The sequence below is a fragment of the Erigeron canadensis genome, chromosome 1 (assembly GCF_010389155.1).
Source record: "Erigeron canadensis isolate Cc75 chromosome 1, C_canadensis_v1, whole genome shotgun sequence".
Taxonomy (NCBI): domain Eukaryota; kingdom Viridiplantae; phylum Streptophyta; class Magnoliopsida; order Asterales; family Asteraceae; genus Erigeron; species Erigeron canadensis.
In genome coordinates, this window is record NC_057761.1 from 22,176,052 (window position 1) to 22,191,254 (window position 15,203).

The 15,203-nt window shown below is 31.8% G+C and overlaps 1 protein-coding gene across 1 annotated transcript; it reads left to right on the top strand.

The window, feature by feature from the left end:
* Positions 1 to 4,598: 4,598 nt before the first annotated feature.
* Positions 4,599 to 11,515, top strand: LOC122601238 (nuclear poly(A) polymerase 1). Its single transcript, XM_043773999.1, has 13 exons — positions 4,599 to 4,699; positions 4,781 to 5,258; positions 5,350 to 5,427; positions 5,510 to 5,617; positions 7,009 to 7,071; positions 7,168 to 7,329; positions 7,479 to 7,592; positions 7,834 to 7,896; positions 7,998 to 8,321; positions 8,432 to 8,596; positions 8,933 to 9,808; positions 10,501 to 10,574; positions 11,284 to 11,515. The coding sequence occupies exons 2-13, from the start codon at positions 5,142 to 5,144 to the stop codon at positions 11,327 to 11,329; spliced, it is 2,190 nt and encodes a 729-aa protein (XP_043629934.1). The 5' UTR covers positions 4,599 to 4,699; positions 4,781 to 5,141; the 3' UTR covers positions 11,330 to 11,515.
* The last annotated feature ends 3,688 nt before the right edge of the window (positions 11,516 to 15,203 follow it).

Below are 15,203 nucleotides of genomic sequence, written 5' to 3' on the forward strand. Positions count from 1 at the left end.
TTATCTAAAAGCTTATAGAAAGATATAATTGTAAATCTTAATTATACACCTTTAATGAGCTACTTTCAAAACGATATCAAAATAATCAAAGTCATTATATTAAAGTAATCAGGACCCTACTCATGGCAAATTTAGACTTTATATCTAAAAGGTTATAGAAAGATATAATAATAAATCCTAAGAGTTAATATAGGTTACAAATACAAAATTTAATATATAATATGTCACACCCCACCTTAGGCGGAATTGTAGGATATGACGAAAAGACATAACATAACACATGGAATTTATAATAGAGTTATATAAATGAAATCCATAAATGTAATTCCCAAAAGCGGGATAAGGCTAGGCAACACGCCCAACGAATAGCAAATAGAATTCAATGTTCAAATGCAACTAGGAGTCCATAAAGGATCTCTTTATTAGTCTTCCTAAAGTCCTTATACTCAGTCTCTTTAAGCATTGTTATTACCTGAAAATGAATGCTCGAAAATGTCAACATAATGTTGGTGAGTTCGTAGGTTTAAAGTAATTCAAATGAGTTTGTTGTGCATGATATATAAAGTTTGGACAATGGTGTAAATATAAACATGTAGTAGGATGTATGCATACTGAATACTGATCAATGCCATCATAGTTATCCAACAACACAATCCCCACTACTCCTGCCAATAACTCAATCACACATTAAATACCAACAACTACCAGCTGGAGTATAAAGTTGGTCGATAGTTATCCAATAGTCTTCAAAAGATATCAACAGACATCTATTGCATCATAGAAATCAACACAAGCAAGCTAACATACACATTTCATAAGTACACGTATATGTCCAATAAACAAACTAGTTTTGGCACAGCTAGTAAAGAAATAAAAATATTTTGAGCATCATTTCCCCCCAAAGAAATAATACAAAAAGGGGCCACCAAACTCACCTCAATCAGCAAGCAGTTGTGTAAAGTCCAAAAGATCACTAGAATCTACACAACATATACATGTACAAGTTACAATTATTGGACATAGTCAATAACCGTCCATTGTAACCCGCATTTGATGAAATACACATATGACTACACTCAAAGTATTCATAAAATGATTTGTCATATTTTATCAAGTTACAAGTCATATAACTTAATATAGAGTATTTGTCTTGATGATTTATGATTAAATTCTACAAACTCATATTAACTGGAATTTTCGGTAAATTTATCAATTTTTATTCTGGATCACCCTAACTAACCAAGTCCTTAAATTTTTACCACAGTAACTTTTATGTGTTAGATACTTAAATGAATTTTTACAGAATTTATTTTGTACTTGAACTATTTTTAAAAATTCGATAATTACAAACTAGTTAATAAATTTACTGTTTGCGCGCAGAAAAGTTTTATAAAAGTTAAGGGTTTTCGAAGCATCAAAAAAAATCCAAATTTTAACTGTACACTCTTAACATCTTAAAAATGTTTCTGGAAAAAAATAATCTTCCAGTTCATAAAATCGACCAAGATATGACTATTTGAAGTCGACCTAAATTTGTTCTGAAAACTCAGCTTTGCGCAGTTTTGTTATAAAATTTGTTTGACAACCTTAAACTTCATATTTTGACACGAAACCACTTGCACCAGAAAGTAGACTTCCTGAAATTAATTTAGACACCAAAAACGTGACTTAACCATCTTCCATGACCAAGATACGACCTTTCAAATTCAACAAACCGAACTTACTGTTTTAAATACTACTACAACTAATATACATATATAAACTTTTAAATCTTTCCAACACCTATGTAGGTCAGTCAATAACACATCTTCATAGCTATATAAATCTTTCAGATTGTCTTTAAGATTTTGTCAACATTTAAATTTATAACAACACATAGGATTGTAACATTATGAATTCTACCATACTCCATCGATTCTAAAATTTATTTAGTTATTAACCATACTTTTAATTTATAAAAATCTTATATTATCTTTTGAAATTTGGCCATACGTATACACTCATCAAATAGATTACAAAGATGGTACATAAATATATATAATTTAATAAAAGATAGAGATTAAGAATTTTACCACCAAAGTCGATGATCACTCCTTACGGTACCTTTATAAAATAAAGTAGATATAATTTATAAGAATTCTACCCAAAGATTGTTATGTAAAAGATTCTGTAAAAACATAATGAAAATTATATATACTTAATAACTTTTAAAAATATTTAAGATGGAAGCTTGACAATTGTGTGATAAAAATTTGGTTTTGGTGGTGGTGTTCCCTCTTTGTTCGACGGAAGAGCAAAGCAAGGAGAAGTTTTGTTTTAGATTGTTGATAATTAAGATTGCCTATACTATATATAATTTTAAGTGTTTGAATTGATTTATAATTAGGATAGATATATTAATGTATACAAGAATTCTAAATGGAATGGGATTGTAATCCCTTTAGCCGTAATCCATGGCAGGAGATTAAAACAATGTGTATTAATATTTGATATAAGTTAATTTAATTGCATATGATCTTTTTAATTGTTTCATTTATTTATCTATTTAGCTTATAAGTAAATATGTTTTTATTTCTACTACATATTATCATTTACTTTGATGATTATAGACTTTAACACACTAAGTAGGGTATAGAGACTTATCAATGTCTTGAAATGAATATGACCTATAACTATATGTCTAGATATCAACGGAAATAATTATAACTGTCTAAGTTTAGGAAGGTAGAGTGACTAAACCCTAAAACATTGAAATTTAACTAATAGAAATCGCATACTGGCTTGATCACAATATCTCTATGCTTGTTATACTCTATAAGCACATCGACTAGTTGAGAAATTAAGAATGTAAGATAGATACTAGAATAAACTATCGGTTTTGGTGACAGGTGTCACATAATATTTAGATTAATTAAGTCATATATCACAATTTAATCGATACAAAATCTAAAGAAGAAACATACGAAAATTAACTTCATGTAAATATTGATTCCAGTTTACCTTTTTTTCTTCAACTTTAGTTAAATAAAAATTTACTGTTTCTTATATTCTAAAAGTGTAAACTATATAATTTGAAAAATACATACCAATTCATCATCAAAAACCATCTCGACGTTTTGATTTTCTTCGGGTTGTTCCACTGCGAAACAGTCCATACATGCACAACACAGAGTCGTAAATGATGGTTAACATGTGTTGGCTTAAGATCTTCGAGATGAACTAATGTGGTCATATTTTTTGTTGTTAAAGAAAAAGCCATAATGAGCCTATAATGGAAAACAAACTAAATTAAAAGAAACAATAATAACAATAACATAAGAATTCAATGTTAAAAAATAATATAATGATTAATTATGTGCAAAGTATATAAAAAGAAAAATCCTTTTGTAGTTGATCGTAGCTTCTTTTTTTGTTGTCGTACGCGAGTTATATTATAAATTACCAATAAAACCGAAAAATGTAATTCATTATTTTTAAATTGGGTGAAATTGTAAATTGGTGATGGGAAACCAAAAAGTATAATTAATTATTTTTAAATTGGGTTAAAGTGTAAATTGGTGATGGAAAATCAAAAAGTGTAAGTTAATTAATTTTTAAATTGGGTTAAGAAGTGTAAATTGGTGATGAGAAACTAAAAAGTGTAAATTAATTGTTTTAGATTGCGTTAAAGTGTAAATTGCTGATGAAAAATCAAAAGGTGTAAATTAATTTAAATTAATATTAAAAAATTAAAGGATTAATAAGGATGGGGGATTAGGTTGAAGGAGGAGGATTAAGGGTGTCAAGTGTACTCCCAACCCTCTATTTTAATTATATTATAGATAGATAGATACTATATTATAAAGCAAATGCCCCTTATCTATTCTATATTTACCTAAAATAACTATAATACACTTTCCCTCTCCTTAAATCTTAACCAATCATTTTTTTCTCTCTAATCTTTAAATTATTTATTCATCCAATTCATTCAAAATCTTTTATCTCAAAAACCGTACATCGATAAATTATAAAATTTATATGGGTGTTCATAAAATTTCATACACTTTCATTAGAGATATGATTCGATATACTTTCGACGAATTTTTAAATCTGAGGGCGGAACTCGTACGATTAAGGCGTTTGGCTCTCTGCCTCTCTATGACCTATCACACTTTATAGCATACCACCCCCACCATCTTACGTCGCAACGTGCAGATACTTACTCTTGTATTATATGAAAAGAAATAGAACACGTTTTGTTCGGTAGTGATCTGTGATCCAAACCAAACTTGTCGCCCAAGTTCATCGTAATTATATTAGTGTAAGAAAAAAAAAAGCAAAATACAAAACATGAAAACCCTAAAGGAAACAAGATCGACAGCAGGAACGTTCTTCTATCTGCAATCTCGATTAAAGGTTAATCTCTCTGTTTTTTGGCTATTGAGTTACGAATGATTAAGAAAATTTGTTGATTAAATAGACACTTTAATTTGTTGATTAAGAAAATTTATGTTTTTGGCCCATATAACTACGGGGACCAATCTTGCATTTAAATCAAATAAAAGGCAAAATATATATAAAGATGATGATGATTATCACTCTTGAGACTTTTGGTTGGCCCGGATAAAAAAGACAGTCGTTGTTTATCTCCCCTCCCTCCACAAATCGCACAAAACGACGTCGTTCTCACCAATTCAGTCGCCGCCGCAGCAGATTCTTGGTAACTTCATCCGTCCCAATTTACACCTCCGATTAATATAATTATCTAACATTATATTTATTTATTTATTTATTTTTCCAGATATTTCAATCAATTGCAGAGAGACAAAAAAAAAAGAAGGCGGCGATTCTTAATCATTGAAAAATTCTAGTTTTTTCAGTTAGGGTTTTTTATTTTTATTTTTTGTATTTTTCTATAATAAAAGAAAGAAAGAAAGAATATATTTGTTAGGAATTTTGTATATCTTTTGATAGTTTTTTTTTTTTTTTGGTTGATGATTGTAGAATTCGGATGTATCTATATATACTGTAAACCATAAAGGATGATTTTATAGTGCTGTTACGTTTCGTGTTTGTTATTTTTCGCCTTTTTTTGATATAATTTTGTTCATTAGAAGCAAAGTAATAAAGTTTTTTTGAAAAATAAACACTTTGGAACCTTAATGGGTAGCCAAGGGTTTAATAATCAAAAAAACGGACAAAGGTTAGGGATTACCGAGCCTATATCGTTGGGTGGACCAACCGAGTTTGACGTTATCAAGACAAACGAACTTGAAAAGGTTACGACTTGTTTAAGAGTTTTTGTTTTAGATGATGTTGTTAACAAGTAGTGGAAAGTTTACTTTTCTTTTTTTTTGGTTATTTGTTTAGTTTTTGGCCGATGCGGGATTATATGAGAGTCATGAAGAGGCTATAAGTAGGGAAGAGGTTTTAGGACGGCTAGATCAGGTTCGGTTGTTTTTGACTTGTTATTTCTCGTTTAATGATTGTTTTACTGTTGTTGTCTGATGGCGATAATTTTTTTGAACAGATTGTGAAAATCTGGGTGAAAAAAGTGAGTCGGGCGAGGGGGTTAAGTGAGCAGCTTGTACAGGAAGCAAATGCGAAAATTTTTACCTTCGGATCCTATCGTCTCGGGGTATGATTGTTAATCTCTGTATTTCCTTATGTTGTTGTTTTTAAAAGATGATAGCGAACTTTATATTTGTTGAACACAATCCTATATGATACAATGTTTTAACAGTGAATGGTGTGCAGTTTCATCTTTCATAGAGGATTGAAACTGGAAGATTCCTTATCACTTACATTCACAAAGCCATTTTGTTTTATTAATTTGCAAAAATCAACCCTTTCTAGTTTTAGACATCAACTTTTAACCACAAGTCATTCTTTGTCTTATAGTTTTACTTGCCCTTGCAACCTTATTTACATCAACTGAAAATTTGCATTCGTTACAAGCAAGTTGTGTGATTCCCATGAAGCTATCATTTCGTCTGAACTTTCTTTGATCTGTTTAGCATGGATCAATTTAGGAATTTCTTTGCTGTAACAAATTTGATTTTTTTTGAAATGGTTATGTCATATTTGGTGAAATTATATTCAAAAATCAGAAAGCATGACTTAACCACGTCATTGATCTATTTTGTTGTTCATACTACGCTTAAATGGGAAAATTAGATGCATGAGTCGTAATTCTTTAATGCTTTGACATTTAACTTGAATATTTTTTTTTGTAGATACACAATCTTCATAAAGTGTCACCATATGGCGTAACATTTGTTTTCTAATAGCTATCTGTAGATCGAGAATGGCTGTTCGAAAATAAAAAATATAAAAATCTGTAGATTGAAAATGATTTTATTAACGCATATAGTATCAGTTTAGATTAGATGAGAGTCTTTCGAAAATAAAAAATATAAAAATCTGTAGATTGAAAATGATTTTATTAACGCATATAGTATCAGTTTAGATTAGATGAGAGTCTGTATATCTTTTGATGTAGAAGCGGTTAACTTTTTGCGATTAGATTTTAATTCAGCTTTAAAGGTTTTGCTATTGTATTTTGTATGTATCCAACTTTGTGCGTTTTTGCTATTGTGTGTATTCAGCATTGCTTTTGTGTATCCCTTTTTAGAAAAAGACCGGCTACTTATTATCTAGGTGACCGGGTACATCAATTGTGAAAAATATGAGTTTAATACACACAATACAGGTATTTAGAGCTGGATCACAATAGCAAAAATGTAAAGTTCATTACACTTTCATACACTATTTTCTTAGAATTTGGTAGAGATAATGTATTACTAAATAAGGAACAGTTTTCAAGTAATAGTTTAAGAGAAAAAAAGGTTATATTACTTCCCTCTGCGAATCATTCTTCAGAATATTGAAACATTTAAGTCAAACATGGTTTAAGGTTTACATTCGACTATCTGTCGAAAAAAATAAATGTTATTTGAAGCTAAAATAATTTTATCAATCAGACTTTTGCAAGTTACTTCTGGTCTCACCTTATCTTTTATTTTTTAGGTCCATGGACCTGGTGCAGACATTGATACCCTATGTGTTGGACCCAGACATGCAGATCGACAGGTTAGATAACTAAGATCCGTTCTTATTTACTTATCATGTAAGTCTATCGCCTCTGTTTCTTAGTCAACTCACTTAAGGTTGTGTTATGTGTCGCAGGAAGATTTCTTTGGTGAGCTAAAAAAAATGCTTATCGAGATGCCTGATGTAACGGATATGCATCCTGTACCTGATGCTCATGTTCCTGTGATGAAGTTTAAGTTAAATGGGGTTTCAATAGATCTTCTTTATGCAAGACTTTCACTTTGGGTCATACCTGAGGTAAGTTGGTCAAGATTGTAAACATTATGAAATGATGATATAGGCACCATGCAAGAATTCGTGTTGAAACATAGGCATTATATTAAATATTCTGTGAGCAATGGAAAATACCTTGAACAAATTTATGGCTAATGAGTTCTATATTGCAGGATTTGGATATTTCTCATGACTCAATACTGCAAAATGCAGATGAGCAGACAGTTCGGAGTCTTAATGGATGCAGAGTTACTGACCAGATCCTGCGTCTAGTACCTAATATTCAGGTTTTGGCAAATTGTTTTCATGTTTCTATATTATTATTTATACTAAGGTCTGGACCATCTTTATAATTTTAATATTTTATTGGCTTAGATATATATCAGAATTGGTGGTAAGTTTGGAGGTCCCACAAATTTGGGTGCCTTGTGGGCGTGCACTTCATAAACATCTATGCTATTTTTATCAGTCATTGATATCCGTTCCTTTTTCTGCTATTTTATTCTGCCTTGTTTTTTGGATTTGCAGAACTTCCGCACAACTTTAAGATGCATGAAGTTTTGGGCCAAGCGACGGGGCGTGTATTCAAATGTACAACATACTCTTTTAATAACCAAAGTGCCATGTTCAGTTGCTGAATATGAATTTTATGGTTTAAAGCCCTTCTTTTTTTTTTTTTTTTTTCTTTTCAGGTTGTAGGATTTCTAGGTGGTATTAACTGGGCTTTGCTTGTTGCACGCATTTGCCAACTGTATCCGAATGCACTGCCCAGTATGTTGGTTTCTCGATTCTTCAAGGTCTATACTCAGTGGCGATGGCCTAATCCGGTAATGCTCTGTGCTATTGTGGAAGGTTCACTTGGATTGCAAATTTGGGGACGAAATTACAATGACAAATTTCATTTAATGCCGATTATTACTCCAGCTTATCCTAGCATGAACTCTAGCTATAATGTGTCACCAAGTACTTTAGTGATAATGACCGAAGAGTTTAAACGAGGTCATGATATCTGTGAGGTATGTTCACTTTGTTAACCTTGCATGTTTTTGTTATGATTTTCTGAAAGACAAAACCCGGTAACGGTTATCACTTTGCTGTGACTTATCATTAATTTTTGTTTTTGTAGGCTATGGTGTTACATAATGGTGGTTGGCATGAACTTTTTGAGCCTTATCGTTTCTTTGAAGCATATAAGAATTATCTGCAGATAGATATTGCTGCAGAGAATGATGATGATATGCTAAACTGGAAAGGATGGGTTATATCTCGCTTGCGCCAACTTGTAAAGAAGGTGATACATTATATTCTTTGGATGTGGCAAATGGGCATTATTGATGGGTTGGGTAATGCGTCAAAATAGGACTGGGTCAAACAAATTAAGTCCTTGTTGGCTCGGAACATTATTGGCTTAAAAGTTTTGTTGATGACTATTGTATTCATGTGATTGAAAAATAATGTAATTTTTCTCCAATAATACAATCTCTTGGATACAATGTTTAAGGAGTTTTTTGTGCATTAAAAAGCTTAGCTTAATTACACACACACACACACACACATATAGCTTCATTCCTTCCTCTCGAGCTATTTTCCTTTCTATTTGTAACATCTATTGCATCTATTAAACCAGATTGAGAGAGACACCTCAAAAATGTTGTTAATCCATCCAAATCCAGCGGACTTTTCAGACAGGTCAAACCCATTTCGCTGCAGTTACTTCTTAGGTCTTCAACGAAAAGAGGGTACTGTGACTGAAGCGAAGCAGTTTGATATACGATTAACAGTTGATGAATTTAAAGCCAGTGTGATTACATATTTATCATGGAAGCCCGGAATGGTAATAAACGTAATCCATATAAAGCGGAGAGACATTCCTGCTTTTGTTTTTCCTGGTGGCATACGACCTTCACGGCCTGCTAGAGTGAGTGTAGGCAGAAGGCAGCTCCCAGAAACGAGTGCTGCCAGCAGTGTCAGTATGGACGCGGGAACCTCTGCTGATGTTAATGTTGTTGATGGACCCAATGATACAAAGAAACGAAAATGGGAGGAGGATCATATGTTAACTAAGTTCACAGATTCCAAGCTCATAAAAAGTGAAGGCTTAGAAAACAAGAGATCTAGTGTTGGTGCTCATTCTAATGGTACCTCACTAGGTGGTGCTGAAGCCATCAGTGTAACTGAGCAAGTAGGGACATCTGGTTACAATAATGAGATGTCCCAAAACAATGAGGATATCAGTGTCCCAATACCCTCTATCTCTAGAGATGCAGAGAAGCTCGCAATTGAGAAGTTAATGTCCAGTCCATATGAATCCCACCAGAGTCGTCCACAAGAACTTGAGGTAGAAGAACTGGATAATAATAGTGAAGATCAAATCCTAGGTAATACTACCAAACGAATTGACATGGAATCTTCACCTTCTAAAGAAGTAGCTAGTTCTATGAAGATTAGCAATGCAACAGGTTCTGCTAGTTCGCAGTTGAATGGGGGCTTAGAAGAGCTTGAGGTTAGTTTTTAGTAAATATATCATTTATTTGTAAGCTACTTTCTCTTTAAGTTTTATTTCTGGGATATCTGATTCCTATTGTGTACAACCTTTCTTGAACATCAACCATTTACATCATTTAAAGTACCATTCTTATGCTAGTGGTTGCATGATGCTTTATTCGTATATATACACATTTTTAATTTTATTTACTAATCCATTGTCCCTGTAAGTTACAAAGGGCTTTTAGAGGTGAGAATAAGGTAATCTAAATCGTCCCATTATAATAAATGGGTCTACCACCGGCAAACACTAGCTATTGTGTGAACTCCATAAATGTGTGTGTCTATGTATGTACTTATTAATGATAGTTGTCGCGGAAACCTTATTGCTGCACAAACTTGTAGCTGTTAATTTTATTAACTAGTACTTTAGGAGCTCCCTTACTGAGCATGCATGTTGTGTTCAATGAGTAAACATACAGAGGATGAATGAGTGGTAGTAGGTTTTGACTTGTATCTTTATATAGTATTTCAAAGTATATCTCTGATATGTGTAACATGAGATGAAAGAATTTGTCAGAGTACAATACATAAGTGATATTGTATATATGTTGTTTTCTAGATTAGATCGTCACTATAACCAAGCTTAAAATGAATTTAGTTGATCTGTTCAATCCTTGACATTCTTCTCATTCTTGACTTTCTATAAAGGCTTCTGAACTTGATGCGGCCTTGCCGAGAGTTACTCATGCTAGAGCTGCGTCACAGAAAAAGCCAATTATCAGGTAATTATTTATTATACGTGTTCCATATTGATGTTAGTTTATTTTTATCTGATTTTATGGTAGCCGTCCAATTTGTATATCCCTCTCTGCAGAGAAAACAATGGAACGTTGACATTTAGACCGATAGGGAACCAGCCTTGTGGGTAGAATATATTTATAGTAGCGGGTGATGGGAAAAATATTAAATTTTGAATATTTGGTCAAAACTAACCATTAGCTATTTAGCTTCAAAAGAGCCGGTTGACTCTGAAACTCATGCAAAGAAGAGGGCTACAAGTATAGGACTGGGGGGTGGGGAATTCTGGCCCAAGTCCTTATGGGGTTGGGGGCGGTGTATCCCGCGACTTGGGGGTGACTCGGCGGCGACTCAAGCCGGAAATCGCCTCATTTCGGATAGTCTAATGCACTATGTCCAACAACCTGATTACGAGATTTTCATATAACATATTCACTTTCAAAATGTGATATCCGTCACATCCTATCTAAATCTGTATAGGAGGCTTTAAGCATTTGAATACACTTGTGATAACTTTGAGATGTTCAAAATGTTACTTAGTTCTTTAACGTATCCCATTTGACACCATTTAGAAACATAGCATAATCTAGAGCAACCCATGTATACTAATGACCCAAATTATCACCTCTTATGCTGTTACAGTAACCTTTTTTATTTGTATGTTCTGACCAATCATTATCTTGCTTTCCGCAGGTTCAGTTTTACTTCCTTGGCGAAGGCCACTGGCAATAGCTCTTAAAAATTGTATGCGACTCGCGGTTTCTATTCTGAGTTTTACCTTGTGCATGTTGATCATGTAACACATGAATAAACGCTGCGGATTATTGTATAGTTTGAAATGAAATGTGAAAGAGTAACTCATCTTATTTTCTTTCGGAATTTTTTTGTTAATAAAATGTATTTTATTCCCGTCTTCTTACTTTTATTTTGTTTTGGTTGGCAACTTACATGTACTTTTCGGCTGTATCTTATTGCCCATGCTTATAAAAAGTAACGTCAAAAATACTATTTTGTTTCTAGTGCAAATAAATGTGGCTTATTTCATACACGAAAGTATAATGGTTCTAAAGAATAACCTTACGGTCATAAACATATTGACAGACCGTTTCTAGTTAGTGTATTGTGTTTAGATTACCTTCTCAAGTCTCAACCCATAAAAAAACTCGATGAAATTCAATTTATTTGTGTGAAAAATGGTAAACCATTTAATGAATGGTTCTTTGTTTACTGTAACTAGGATGTAACCCCCGCGTGTTGCTGTGTGGTTGTTACATATGTTATTTTAATTTACTTGTATATCGGAAAACTCAAAGTCGAATTAAAATATCGGAGAAAAAAGTTCGGTGAATGAAAAGGAAAGTGTTGCTAGTGGTTGTTCGGTCAAAGCCAAGGTTCACAATAGTAAAAATTGAAGAAGGAAATTGAAACTTCTGATAAGAGAAAGTTATAATAATTATGTGGCCAAGAAAAAACAAACTTAGATAATGTGCGGTCTCTCTATGCATTATCGTTAGGGCCTACGGAGTCAAGGCGGGTAGCCGACGGGTTGGGCTAGCCTGCCGACGGTTACCGCCGCCAACAAAGAGGGTTGAAGTTCGACAGGTATAAAGCCCGATGTGGTTTGACAAAATGTTTAGAGAGAGGAGTATTTCAACCGTCACATGACTTTTTTTTGACACCTTTGACCAACAATTTTCTAAAAAAAAATTTGAACAAATTTGCTACATATAGTAATAGCAGGTATATATATATATATATATATAGGGTAATACTCCGGTAAGAACACTTAAAATAAGAACATAATTTTCTTAAAATAAGAACGCTAAGAACACTTAAAATCATCATTTTTGATGCATTAAAAGTCGATAAAACTAACATAGTGTATAACTAATTATTTAAGTGTTTAACAATACATTGATCCGTCAAAATCGGCAAAAATACGTTTTTTGTTGGATGCATCGATTAGATGAATATGCATCCAAGATGGATGCACAAAACAAAAAACATAATTTTCTCGATTTTGTCAGACCAATGTGTTGTTAAACACTTACCTAATGATAATTAGTTATACACTATGTTAATTTTATATACTTTTAATGCATTAAAAAGAAATTTTTAAGTGTTTTCACCGTGTTCTTATTTTAAAAGTGTTATTATATATAAGAGATTTGAGGGAGAGGAAGGTGGGAATGGGTTGGAGATGCGGGATATATGAAGGAACAGTGGCAGCAGGTTTTCTAAAACTGTTAGGATGGGGGGTCTGTGGTTCTTAAATCAAAGACTTTACAAAAAAAATACAAAGAGAAACATCTTATGGTTCCGATCATATTTAGTGTTGTTTTTGCTTTCTCTTGTAACCTCTTTCAGCTCGTGCTTTTCGAAATCATTCCCATTCTTCCCACAGAGTAATCTAATCATTCCCCCCTTTACCCTTCTTTCCTAATCATTAATACATACATACAACTACATTTGTATCTATCTATTTGATATTTGTAGACGTTATATGAATCTGTATAATTGTTATAATTGTTATAATATCGGTTGTGGTTTAAGCAGGAACGTGCGCTTACATTCAAGTGTAAAACAATTGGGAGCACATATTAGTACCACTATTTTTTATTAGTGTACCACACTGTACAACTGTTATAGCAGACAATACAAATATATAATGCGTAATAATGATAGATGCATCCAATGTAGTATCGTATTTCCTTTCTTTTCTCGTTCTTAAGATAGGCAATTTGACATCATAAATGTATTACGGGACTATTTTTTATTGTCAGCTTGTTTAACGTCTTGTATATGTAAATCTGTCACATATTAAAAATAAATAAAAAATTTTAGGCTCGTGTATGTTTAGTTTTTATTCTGGGATATAATGATAGTTATGTGAGTGCCCAACTTTTACGTTCTTGATTATCAGTATAATTGAGCTGTGAAGTACATTTATGCGATTCTTATATTGTTTTATTTTTTGTAAGGCGAGATGGATAAACCGGAAGGTGGATCTATTTTGCCTTATAACATTATTGGTCTTCATGTTGCCTTATTACAACTGCGACTTGATGCTTTGCAATAGTGGTACGTAACACTTGAGAATGCACTTGTAAGGCCAGTATTCTTAATTAGCTCACTGTGGATGGTCATTTTCTCGTATTCCCTTCATCCATTTTAAAAGTAGGGAGAAGTATTTTGGAACGTAACAAATTTTGGACGAATATCTATAATAGGTAATAACTAAAGTAGTGTGTATTGTATGTAAACAACTCGAAATAATGATTATTGTATGTAAGAAAGCATACATGACAACCATCTATAGATGTCACTTGTCAGATTTTAATTGGTTTGATACATTTTCTTACATACAATAAACATTATTTCGAATTGTTTACATACAATATACATAACTTTAATTATTTCCTACTATAGACATTCGTCCAAAATTTGTTACATTTCAAGATACTTATCTCTTAAAAGTTTTAGTTTTAAACCTTAATATATTTTATAAAATATATATTTTGTTTAAAATTATATATTTTTCTGTTAATATAAGTAAATTTTTAAGCTAACGTGTTTTTCATATAAATATAAATATTAAAATTAAACATTAAAAAATTTGGAAGCATTGATAAAATTTAGTTTTTAATAAACTTTTAAAAAAAATCAGAAAACAAGATTAATAAAGAAAATTAATAAAATCCACATATGATTTCAAAAAATAAATTTGTATGTCGCCCACAAAATATTAATGAGTATTTATTTTAGGAAAGTACTAAACGATTTTATCATTTGATATTAAAAATCCACCTTTAACTTTATGGTAAGTATAAACTAAGTTAATGCAACTTAACAAAAGATCTCAAGTTTTGTTTAATAAAACCATTTATTTTAAGTGAGAGTAATCTAAAGAACATTATGATAAAAAATAAGGGTAAAGTTATTTTGAGAACCTTTTTTTTTGCGAGAACCTTTGAGAACTTTTCAAATCAAGCCCAACCGATGACTGTTCTTTACATAAAATTGTTTTTTGATTGTATTCAGAACAACTTATATGTAATTTTGAAGTTTACAATTATGTGGAGGCATGGATTATCATCCGTAATACAATTATGTAGAGATTTGGATTCTTGATTACATGTGCATGAATATTGTTATGATTACATGTGATCGACTTGCATACATGTGATCATAGCAATATTCGTGCACATGTGATCAAGAATCCAAATCTCCACATAATTGTATAACGGATGATAATCCATGCCTCCACACAATTATAAACTTCAAAATTACACATAAGTTATTCTATAAAAAATCAAAAAATAATTTTTATGTAAAAAATAATTATCGATTAGACTTGATTTGAAAAATTCTCAAAAGTTCTCAAAAATATTTTTTTCTCAAAATAACTTTTCAAAAAAAAAAAAAAAATACAAATCTAACAAACAAACAAAATGTGATATGATACACAAAAATCATTGATCCAAAAAGGTCATAAACATTAGTATTTACGTTAAAAGATGACCAACCACAAGCTTTAACACTCACATACATACACATCCTATATATGTACATACTTTAACTTAGGTGGCCCTTTTATATATTTGATGCCTTCA

Excerpts from the sequence above, each read along its gene's own strand:
- LOC122601238 (XM_043773999.1), top strand. The coding sequence starts at position 5,142 with ATGGGTAGCCAAGGGTTTAATAATCAAAAAAACGGACAAAGGTTAGGG. Across the intron at positions 8,322-8,431 it reads GAGGTCATGATATCTGTGAG|GCTATGGTGTTACATAATGG; the intron begins GTATGTTCACTT and ends TTGTTTTTGTAG. Across the intron at positions 10,575-11,283 it reads CAGAAAAAGCCAATTATCAG|GTTCAGTTTTACTTCCTTGG; the intron begins GTAATTATTTAT and ends TGCTTTCCGCAG.